This window comes from Lupinus angustifolius, chromosome LG09 (genome assembly GCF_001865875.1).
Source record: "Lupinus angustifolius cultivar Tanjil chromosome LG09, LupAngTanjil_v1.0, whole genome shotgun sequence".
Lineage (NCBI taxonomy): Eukaryota > Viridiplantae > Streptophyta > Magnoliopsida > Fabales > Fabaceae > Lupinus > Lupinus angustifolius.
Window position 1 is genome coordinate 14,146,961 of NC_032017.1, and position 12,416 is coordinate 14,159,376.

The 12,416-nt window shown below is 31.7% G+C and overlaps 1 protein-coding gene across 1 annotated transcript; it reads right to left on the minus strand.

Moving 5' to 3' along the window:
• Positions 1,868–3,167, minus strand: LOC109355848 (zinc-finger homeodomain protein 11-like). The gene has a single exon (XM_019599088.1). It carries the CDS (start codon positions 3,045–3,047, stop codon positions 2,139–2,141), a length of 909 nt encoding a protein of 302 aa, XP_019454633.1. The 5' UTR covers positions 3,048–3,167; the 3' UTR covers positions 1,868–2,138.

A 12,416-nucleotide genomic window follows, 5' to 3' on the forward strand; every position in this document is an offset into this window, starting at 1 on the left:
TTCTTTTATGGCAAGAACAATGAGTGGATTTAGAGCATCTACATAGATGATTCTTAACAAAAAGTGAGCGAGTTGAAAGTAGACAAGTTGTGAGGTAATTTATTTAAGGACAAAATGTGATTTGTATCAATGGAGTAAAAAATAGGAAATTTTCTCAATTTACTAGAAAATGTGAACAATTATAAAATAAGGCAGTGGAATTTATTTATACTCTTAAAAAGATGGTTTATCTTTTATATATATATATCATTATTTTTCTGAATTTCAACAAAGTTAGTTCGTGTTTTTCTAACCAATTATTTTTATAAAAAAATAGATGGAGTATATTTTTTATAAAGAGGTAAAATTTACTACTCAATACATGAATTATTAATTAATGGCTACACTTAAGTGGGTTCATCTATGATCTCATAGGGGGTAATCATTAGCGGTTTATAAATAAAAAGAAACAAAAGTTGCCGTTTCATTGAACCAAACCCAATATGGAAAGGTGGCAAATTAGTCCAAGGCATTGCCTCCACTATGCTCAGACAAACAATTATGATAATATAAGATTTAAGGTAATTAACCAAAGCATGTTGCTTGCCTTCTAAGCACTGACAAGCAAAAAGACTATGATTACTGATTAACACGAGAATAGATAAGTGTCATTCTCAATGCTTATAGTTCCAAAATAGATATTCCTTATTACACAAAAATGCTAGAAATCACAAGGAAGGGGTAATCAGGATCTGGATTTTTCTCTTTTCAATAAATATATATTTACTATTTAGCTTTGCTCTAAATGGTGCCAAATTAATTATAAACTTGTGGGTATATAAACTTTGACTGAAAACATCTTCATCTATTAGCCACACCCATTATAATGACTGATTTAGTCACGTTTAGATGTTCCTTTGTTGTGGATGTTTTTGTACTTTACCATGGTTTTAAACGTAAAATGTGGCTAAGTAAAAATTCTTAAATAATTTGTTTATATGAGAAAACACTAAATTCATTATCCTCCAATGAGACCAAATAGACAAGTAATGATTTTTAGAGTTGGTTTGCGAGTTAAGTTTTGTAGGATTATAAAATAAAATGTTTCATAGCTATTTACAAGTGTATTGTAATGCCTTTTTTCTTGTAATTTGTGGGTTTAGTTTTTTTCCTTTTTATATTATCCTTTCCTCAAAGAAAACTTGCCTAGCTAGGACCACATATCTCTCCTAGAAATTCTTAGAGCCAAGTATTGCTAATTCATAAAAGAAATTAATATAATGATAATAGTAAGGAGATACATATAGAGGCGGCTGGAATGCTATGTTCAACAAAGTGAGAAACCCAAAAATAGCAATATGGCATCATCTACAACAAGATAAATAAATGTTAACAAAGCCCTTACGATATAGTAGGAGATTAAGAGTGCTCCATAAATGGATAAGGACAAAATCGCAGAAGGTATAACTCAGATTGCACTCAAAGATAGATAAAGCTAGCTTAGTATGTTGGACAAAGAAGTATGGGCATTTTGGGAGGTGCGCATAGAAAGTAAATGAATAATTAATATATTGAAAATTACTGCAAAAATCACTAAAATTATAGTGATAAGGATCACTTGTTTCAAATTATGTCTTATTTTCTGTCTAAAGTTAATCACATATTAATATGTGAATAAAATAATATTTTTAAAACAAAACATGACAAAAAGTAATACTCTGATTGACTTGATATTGATATATAAAGTGGGACATCATTCGGGCACAGTGATACCTATCCAAATTATAGTACCTCTCTTGTCAAGAGGAACACGTGACAGCAATAAGAGCTATCAGAAGAAGAGGGTGAAACATTTATGAAGGGATTTAATTTCTGAGGTTATGAACAAAAGTAAACAACATATGAAATTTCAATAGCAAATATTAACAAAAGCTAGATCTTTCTATAGCCTCAGTTGATAACTTGATATATTAAGTAAAGAAAAAAAAACAAAATTGATAATTGATAATGGCTAAATTGTTACCCATAACATTCTCAATTCTAATTAGTTGCTTGACTGGCCCAGATTAAGACTATGAATCTATGATATGACCCATTGCCAGAAACATATGAAGATTGACAAAGCTACCTTAATTTCTGCTACTGCGGCATTGCTGCTATTAGTTGTGTTCTAAGGAATTGTTAATTTCATCACTATCATCACCATTGCCATTATGATTTCCATTGATCTTTTCATCACTAACAGCATTTCCTAACATTTCTAATGATCTCTTCTTGAAAATATTCTTATTGTTGTGCATCCATACCTTGAAGACCCCTCTGGGAATACCAACTTCATTGCAAAATTCCTGGATCAACCCTTCATCCTCTTTGTTCATTCTCCAACCCAACTTCTCACATAAACTATGCATCTTCTCCTTCTGCTCTTGGCTGAACTTGGTTCTACACCTCTTCTTTTTCCCACTTTGGTTCTTGTTCTCTGAAGAATAGTTGAAGAAACTGAAACCCCTATGTTGATCATCACAATATCCATTTCCACGTGATAAGAGCATGTGGGGTACTGCATAAGAGGTTGGAAAATGATGAGAGATTGGTGGTGGAGAAGAAGGGCTTGAAGATATTGGGCTTGGGCTGAGGCTACTAGGGCTGCTGCTTCTGAGGCTAAGTCCACGGCGAGGTAGTGGCGGTGATGAGTGGTAGAAGCTGGGGAATCTGGGGTTGTTGTCACGGCGGTGGAAGTTGCGGTGGCAGCCACACGCTGCACATGTTAGTGAGCGGGGTTCAGAGGGGTTGGAGGAAGAGGAAGGCATGAACTCGCCGCAGCCATCAAGGGCGTGGCCGCCTATGTTGGCAGCATGGTTTTTCAGGCACTCATTGTAGGAAATTAGCACCGTGGAAGGTGGTGGTGGTGGTGGGGTGGAGGAGGTGGAGGTGGTGGTGGTGGTGGGGTAGTAGGGCTTGAAGGAACCATTGGTGAAAGATGAAGACTTGGTGTTGTTGGGTTGGGTTGGTGGTGGGGTTTGAGTATCTTTGTCTAAGGTGTGGGTGTTGTTTGGAGACAAGTCCATGTCAATTTTTGCAAGGAAGATAATATGATATGGTAAGAGAGAGAGAGAGAGGGAGGATTACTGGTTTGATAAGTTTAGAGCAATCTTTAAGATTAATAGTTTAGGAGAGAGGTTGGGACTCTGGATGATGAAGGTTGCATAATATTGATACAACAAAAATGTTATATGTCCCATCTTATTGCTATTTTTGTTTTATTATTAGCATTCTATAGAATTTGATACAAGATTTGGTTGATATTTTCTGTAAAACTGTATTATTATGTGTTATTGTTTATAATTTGTTAAAAATATATTTAATTATTAAAATTTAATTTAAATATATTTTTTCAATCAATTATAATCAATTATAATACGTAGTGACAGAATTTGTGGAAGAGAAGAATATGCTCATTGATAGTGATGGTTGTAATGTTAAGTGATGACAAAATCTGAGATTTAAATGGGGTTGTGAGGGGATAGATGGATACAACAATAGAGAGGTCCTAAAAATCTCAACCACTAATCAATCGAGAAGATACCACAAACAAAAAACAAAGGAAAATGTTTTATTTATCGCACCAAAATTTACATGAAACATGTTGATTATTTTTTGCATGTATTTTTTTTGTTACATCATGTATATAAATAAGATAAAATAAATGGGACATGTAGATAAATATGACTAATATATATGGTGTCAAAATTTTGAGAATGTTAAAGCTAATATGCTATAGAAAATTGATTCCGGGGTTTATTTAGAGGGTTATGCTAAGGGGTTAGTAGTTGGAGGAAGGAATTTTAAAATGGCAGTAACATACAATAAAAGATCATACTACAAGTCAAAGTCTAAAGGAAGATATTTCAATAATAGATGTAATTATTGCAATAAATTTGGTCATGATATTTTTTAATGTTATAAAATGAAGAATAAGGTTGCAAGAAAAAGAGTAAATCCAAAAGATCTGATAAATTAGTTGAAGCTAGTGTTAGAACTGATTGTAAATGCATGGGATGTTAACCGCTAATGTCATGTAATTGAAAGTTGTATTTTTTATTATTTATTGAAACACTTATTTCTTAATAAGATAATGATATTCTATTTAAGTCCAATGATACTCAATGCAAAGTGATCCATAAAGATATGCTCATAACTAATACACATGATAAAGTTGTTAGAACACGAATCCATGATTCAAATCGAAAGCTTTTAATCTTAGTCACTCTTGAATCTCTTGTGTGCAATTACAAAAATGAAGGTGGAGTTCTGAAAGTGTCCACATGCAATCTTGTTTTGCTTAAAGCTATGAGATTTGATACTTTATGCATTTTGCAAGCTCTATTGTTACAGGTCCTACAATTGTTGCCTTATCTGTCTCTCACTCTATTAATAGTGTAAAAATTTATAAATAATTAGTGTATTATTTTCATTCATATTTAACTATTGTTTACTCTAAAATAAAAGTAATATAAACGAATAATAAATAATAAATTAATTGTGTATAAATTTATACACTGTCCATATGGTTACACTAACAATATATTGTTTTCTTTATGCCGGTGGATTTTTCCTCCCATCGATTTTGTGGGTTATGATCCCCACATAAATCCTTTCTGTCATTCCTATTTTTTTTTAACTATTTCTCTTTTATATTTGAATTTCTCTTTTACGTTCTTTTTTGGGTACATTTCTTTTTACATTCTGATCCAGGTACTTTTGTATACATATAATAACAAAATTGAAAAAAATAATTAAGTGTTTTTAAGACTAAGGCTAATATTTTCAAAACATGAAGATAAATTTATGAATTATTATATTATAAAAATTTATATATAATCATTATATGATCTATCATTTATTTGGATTACTTTTTAAAAAGTTAATGATAATTATATATGAATAACAAATAATACAATAATATTGTATAAATCTTATATAATGTTATTACATATAATTTCTCTCTCTCTTTATATGCATACCGTAAGAATGTCATAATCAAAATTTTATTAATGTGAAAAAACATTATTTGCAATTTGTCATTTCATATGTTTTTAATAATCACTTTTGTTACTTAAAAAATAATCACTTTTGTAACTTAAAAAATAATCACTTTTGTAAGTAGTTGTGTTGGGGATGCTTGAAATATGTTATTGTGTTAGTCTCACATTGTCTAGTATTGAAATAGAGTAAAGTAACTAATGTTATATATTGAATTCAAGTCCCTTGTTATAATGTGCATAAGATATAAGCACCAAATAGAAACACATCATGGGCAGGTGGACTCATTGGCGTGCTAGGGTTTGTAATCATTATTCTCTAATAATATATTGGTAGTCGCTGAGCGCTCCCGGGGACGTAGGCACAATTGGCCGAACTTTGTTAACAAATTCTCTTGTTTCTTCTCTTCTATTTACTCTATGCACATTATTTGATTGTTTGTGGTCAACGTTGCGCAACGATCGCTTCCGTTGCACAACAAGTTGTTGCAATAAATTTGTTAGATTTCTTAATGTCACTGATTCACAAGAGGGCATGTCTATTGAGGATGGGAATCACCTATCCTCAAAGGTGTCTCATTCCCACAAGCCAATCATATATTAACACATGGTTAAAGTAAAAAATTTAAAAGGAAAATGTAATAAAATGAAGCACTCTAATTGGCTTGGGACATGATGTGGGACACCATTTAGAACAAGTGATCTTCATCCGTCTCATGAAGGCAACTCAGTCTTAAAGGGGTACGTGGCTGTTGCATAGGAGCAGAAGGTTCGGCTGGGCCAGTTTTTTAGTATTGGATTGAGATGAAAGTATGTGTTTCGAATTTTTTGTTAACAATCTAAATTTTAAATTATTTTTAACAAAAAATTATAAATTATTAAATTCGTTATTTATTGAGCAATCTTAAAAGAGTTAGTTCCTTATCCAAAAAAAATAACAAAAATACTCTTAGTAATACCAAAGAAAATATTGGAAAGAATCTCGTTCCATAAATACAAATATATGAATTACAATTTGTATATACCAAATTGGTTTGACTAATCCCTGTTAGGGGTGAGTGTGGGATGGGTTGAGACACGTTAAGCATGTCCATCATTCCACCCTAAATATTGATCGGGTTAATTTTTAAACTCGAACTCGTCCCTAATTAGGATGAGACATGTGAGGGACAAGTCCAAAATAAGATGGTTAAGATAGGAACGAGTCCGGGTTGGAAAAGGACAAAATGACAAGCATAATTTTTTCTCAAATCTTTAAGTATGTACAATCAAAATTATAACAAAATTCTCTAATGATGAATAAGTTCATAGAATTCTCCAAGTGCACTGGTTTACAAGCTAGCCCGACTAAATGTAAAGTCTACTTTGAAGAGATTGATGTTCTAACACAAGCGACTATACAAGCTTCCATTGGTTTCAACAAAGGCTCATTACCCTTCAAGTACCTTGGTATCCCTCTAGACAGCAAGCAACTCACTATTAATCAATGCTCTCCCTTGGCTAAAAAGATCACCTTGAGACTGAGGCATTGGAGTACTAGGTTACTAAGCTACGCAGGTAGGCTTCAGCTTATCAGAAGTGTGTTATGTTCTTTATCACAAACTATTGGATGCAAGTGTTCCCTTTACCAAAAAAGATCTTACATCATATTGAAACCAAGTGCAGAACCTTCCTCTAGAGTAGTAAGGAAGATAACAACAAGAAGGCACCAATGGCTGGGGACCATGTGTGTAACCCAAAGCAGGCTGAAGGCTTAAGTATCACAGCCCTAGCGGACTGGAACAGGGCTACCATGGCTAAACTTCTTTGGAACCTAGCTTCTACACCTAACAAATTATGAGTAAGATGGATCCACACATATTATATGAAAGGCAAGAGTATTGATGAGTATCAACCGAGCATAAATAACTCATGGATATTGAAAGCTATCATGAAGTGCAGAAATCAGCCCAAGCAATACTGGACACAAACTGCTTTTAGCACAAAAATCATATACATGGAACTTAGAGGCCAAAAACAAAGAGTCCCTTGGAGTAAACTCTTCTACGATAACATGGTTAGACCACGAGCCCAGTTTACACTTTGGCTCGGTTGTCAAAAAAGACTACCCACAAAAAACAGATTAAGCAAATTCGGAACATACACTGATGGAAAATGCATTTTGGTGGTCAAGAAGAGACAACGGATCATCTTTTCTTCTTATGTCCTGTCTCTTCATCAATTTGGACTTATATCGTCAAATGGCTGAAACAAAACCATACTCCTAGACGTTGGTTGGAAGAATTGATTTGGATTATCCATGAGACTAAAGGTAAGAGCAGCAAAAACAGGATGTTGAAGTGCGCTGTTACCGAGACTATATATGAAACATGGAATTTGAGGAATCTATGCATCTTCCGGGGACGTCCTATTATTGACCAACTTGGTCTTAACATTGTTGACATCATTTGTACTAGGACTAATACCAATGCTAAATTGAATTTGTATTATAATAAGCTTGACCCTAGATGATCCATGATCTTAGATTAGCCTCCTAGTTTATTTACCTGGATATGTTGATTGGTTGAAAATATTGTTTTGGTAATAAAGTTTTCTTGTTCCAAAAAATTATCATAATCTGTATATAACCTCAACTAAAATCTGTCTCCCACATAAATTAGTATATAAACTACAAATCATAAATTGAATACTTCAAACTAAAAATTATCACAATCATTTGACTGAAAATTATTGAAGAAATTAAAATTTGAGAACAATTAAAATTGCCAAGTGTCAACATAAGTTATAGTGTTCTTATAAATGATAAAAAATACATGAAAACTGAAATGACAGCAACATGTCAATACTCAGAAGTTCACACAAAAATGAATACAATAATTAGCTATTGAAAAATGAAACTTAAAATGGTGTTTACACAAAGTACAAAAAACTAAAAATTAAGTAGTTTTCTATCAATCAAGATTCATGGGCTTGTAAGTAGTTGAGTCATACAGGATGAACATAATAGACATTGATAAGTACTTATTCAACTATTCTTGATATATAACTATAAGGGACAAGCCGAGTGACCCGAACAAAGACCAAACCCATCCTTTTTTGACTACGGGTTTGTCCCTTTTAATTGGGTCCGTCCTTTTTTTATTTATTTAGATGATTTAGACTTGTTCCTAAGTCATTGGGTTAAGACAGATTTAAGGGTTGAGTCGGGTCTTGTTCACTCCTAATCCCTGCTATATAAGTAAAATTTATACAATTTTAATAAATCATTTTAGTTATTTTTCAAATTTTATATTTACATGCACGCATTTCAACAAAAAATCACTCAAAATAAAATAACAATCAAAATTTATTCTATATTAATTGTCAAAATATAATTAATTTTCAATTTCTAAAATATTTTTGATGTTATCATAAATAATATGTATTTCTATCACTTTATAATCAGCAATTTCTTTCTATTCACATAAATGAAGATAGCATTAAATAAGAGTAAAGTTAAAATTGAATAATTAATATATTCTTGAATATTATATTAAGATAGAAAGAAAAGAAAAAATCGTTAAAGGGATAGATAAATATTTTTTTTATCATAACAAATATATTTTGAAATTAATACTTTAATATCATAGCTGCCACTTCTAATGCATACAAGCTATATTCTAATTTTTAAAAGAGGTGATGAACTAAGTCCAGTTTTATCATTTCCTTATTCTTTGTCTTAAGGTGATAGTAGTTTCACTTTACAGTCAAATTTTGGTGTTCAATAGTATTATTTATTTTTTAGAGTATTGTTTTTATAGACAATATTTTGATGGGAAGGGTAAAGAAATTAAGCCTTTGTTGAAATTTGCATTATGAGGTCCACTTTATGCATTGTAACCCTACTATTAATTCTTGTTTTGGAAAATAAAACAGTATATATTTTGTGAGGATTAGTATATATAAAAATAATTATCCTACGAATAATATATGTATATATGATAATCTTTTTGTCATTATATTTCATTATTATGAACTAAAAATAGATTATACACAGTCTCAAGTCTCAACGTAATAGAAATTTTATAATAGATATATAATGAGGAAGATGCAAAGTGTTAATTTGGAATTAGGTCTGCATATAACATTTTTGTTTTTTTGGGACGAGACATTCCTACTCTGACATTTAAGCCATCATCCAAGAAAGCATTCACATTAGAAGGGTGACACAATAAACTAGTACAAGTAATGTTTCTACTTCTGATATGTAAGATTTTAGATCCCATAAGTAGCTTTTGTACAACAAATGAAGTTGTTGTATAAAGGATGGATGATATATTATCTAACAAGTTTCCACATTTGTTAAGGACCCAAGATTATACAACTTACATTATGTTGGATGATAGAATTTCGAGAACTTTAGGTCAAATATTGCATATAATTTATGAGTCGGGGCCTTGAATTCCGAGTTGTTTTCTTTAATATACATTAAATATTTTGAAGAGATAATGCACGTACAGCAAAGCAAATTGGAAACGTGGATGATCATCATCCACCTAAACTCAATTAGAGTAGAAGCTAAAAGAATGGTTCCATGTCTTTCTTCCATGTGAGTAACAACTTTGAAGTTTGAACATTTAATTTGACCAGTTCATAGCTTTGAATTGTATAAATAAAATATCCTTTTCAACAATACAAAATTTCATTTTAAAAAACAGTTAGAGGTAGTAATATTAGAGGTGGAAAATTCCATGTTGGAACAAATCCACCACTATAAACTATAATGAAAATTGAAGTCGTAGGAATCTGTCTGGACCTAACTCAAATTTAATGATGAAAAATAATATGTAAAATTATAAAATTAGACAAAAATACATATATAAAACCTATATATATATATATATATATATATATATAGAAATACATATTTTGGACGGGTCCCCCTCGAGTTCGAGGATGATAGTATTGTTTTTTATCCAACTTAATTCGGGTTCGAGTTTTGGATTTCAGGTTCGGATTGGGTAAGCACAAATCTAATTCGATCCACCTCGTTGCCATTTCTACCTCCAATGGTGACATTTGGGTATGAAATGAAAAAAAAAACTCAAGTCATATGGGCTATGATTCTTTCTAGTACTAGGTATAGATTCTGACTTGTGATGACACTTAAGAAAATAAAGGGTCTATTTTTATTTTATTTTTAAATTAAATAAATAAATAATGTATAAACTTACTATTCCCTTTACATTCTAGCAGTGGATGATGTAGTAATATAAAAGAACTCATTTCAAGTCTCATATAGGATGGAAGAAACACTTGAAAACTGTTTATAAGCCTTTAGTGCACTCTTTCAAGTGTATCCACAAGGAGTACAAAGGTTTTATGGTAGGTAGGGACACACATTCAAAACCCACACATATGCATACACCACATCCACTGTTGTCATCCATCTGGTCGTTTCGGACTTGGGTCCAACAAATTTTTTGGGATGTGTTTACTAAGTCAACACACGGTTGGTATACGTGTTAACCAAGTCAACACGATTCCAACTTTGAGGGATAAGAGAAAGATCCAGTCAATGTGACTCTTGGCTGCATCTTGATCGTCATATCATATGGCCATTTTAGATTATATACTTTTTTTGGGCCGTCAGATTGACACGACCGTTAGAGTTCTCCATATATAAATAGAGGTTTCCCCATTAAAAAAAGTCGTACCAGTTTAGAGTATGCATTCATTCTGTAAGAGTATTTTACATTATCATTACATTATCTATAATTCATATTTAATAATCTTTGATTCTTAAATAAAAGTAATAAAAATAAATAATTGATAATGTACCTGAGAGTGCATAAATATTTATATTGACAAAATATAGATATTATACTCCATAAATAATTGGGTAACTTGGCAGAAAGTTAATTAACAATATCAAAGAGATATGTATCTAAAGAGTCAACTCAATTTGATAGGGTTGGGGAGCACATTTGTTGTTTTACAAAGTGTATCATTCCATGTGATACTCTGCTTGTGATTGATTGAAAAAAATAGAGTGGTACACTGTTTTAGAACAGCAGATGTCCACCCAGAGTATGATTATGAGGATTTAGACAAATATTAAATATAAATGAAATAAAGGGAAACAGCTTCATAGGTGAGCTGACCAAATTTAATATAATCAAGCCCAAAACATAGCCCAAGCTACTTCAGGAGTTTGAGTGGGCCAAATCTTGATTTCTGGCCCGTCAAAGCCATGACAGTAAACGACGACGTATGGTTCTAGCCAGCATCGTCTGAACGATGCCGATGACCGTTGATTGCAGTCTCTGACGATGATTGAATCTACTTATTATTACTCATTCCATCAAAGTTGCTATAGTAAGAAATAGTAATATCGGCTTTAGAGTCTTCAATTTATTGTTAGTATATGTAAATTTGTAGTTCTTTCACACAAAAAATTAAATGAAATTGTTGTTCTTTGTTTCAGATTGGATTGCTTTTAATTGATTTTTTCACTTTTAATCTTGTTTATGCTGCAATGTGAGGGCTTGGTCAATAAAAAAAAGAAAATAAATATTAGCAAAATAGAAAAACAAAAATTAGGTGACAAACCATAACATGAATAAAACAGAGCATACATTGGTATTAAAAATATGAGCAATTTAGTTGCTCTATATGGATTTCATCTTTTGAAGAGTTGTTTTCTGTTTTTCATTGTGAATTGATTAGTTGTTAATTAATATCATTGTTTATGCATCAATTGCTGATGGAGTTATGGTATATTCACTTATGGAGAAATGTTGATTGCTGCTTTTAAATAAATGACTGACTCATTTGAATGCTATCAAATCCAAAGGTCTCTACCTTTACATCTTTAGTTACCATCATAATCCGAAACTATCGCGATGCATTGATAGACCAGAGAAAATTCCATGTCAGCTATGTGAATAGGTATCAAATGTGATTTTCTTGCTTTGGATTATGCTTTTACGGGTACATTTCTTCTGTTTAACCATTGTAGGGATGGGGAACTCATATAAGGATTGTGAAGAAATAAAATGACTAAGTAGATTCTGCTTCAGCATGTATAGTTGAAAAATAATACTCCTATAGAACTTTTAGTTCGATTGATCTTGCAATCATTTATCTAGTACTAATATGTGCTGATCATGAGCTTCAATCCCAATGTTATGTTTTTGACTGATGCTTTCTCAAATTTCTTGTGCCATAATTTGCTATAAAAAGTGTTAATACATATAGTATTTACACTGTTCACATTCTCATTAGTCAATTTTGTATGCTACAACCAAGGGGCATTTAGGAAGAATCTTACTATTTGTTAGTTATGAAAAGGATGTTAACTTTCATCTTGTTGTTCTCACTGTTGCTAGCATTGCACTCAAATGAAGTTGAAGC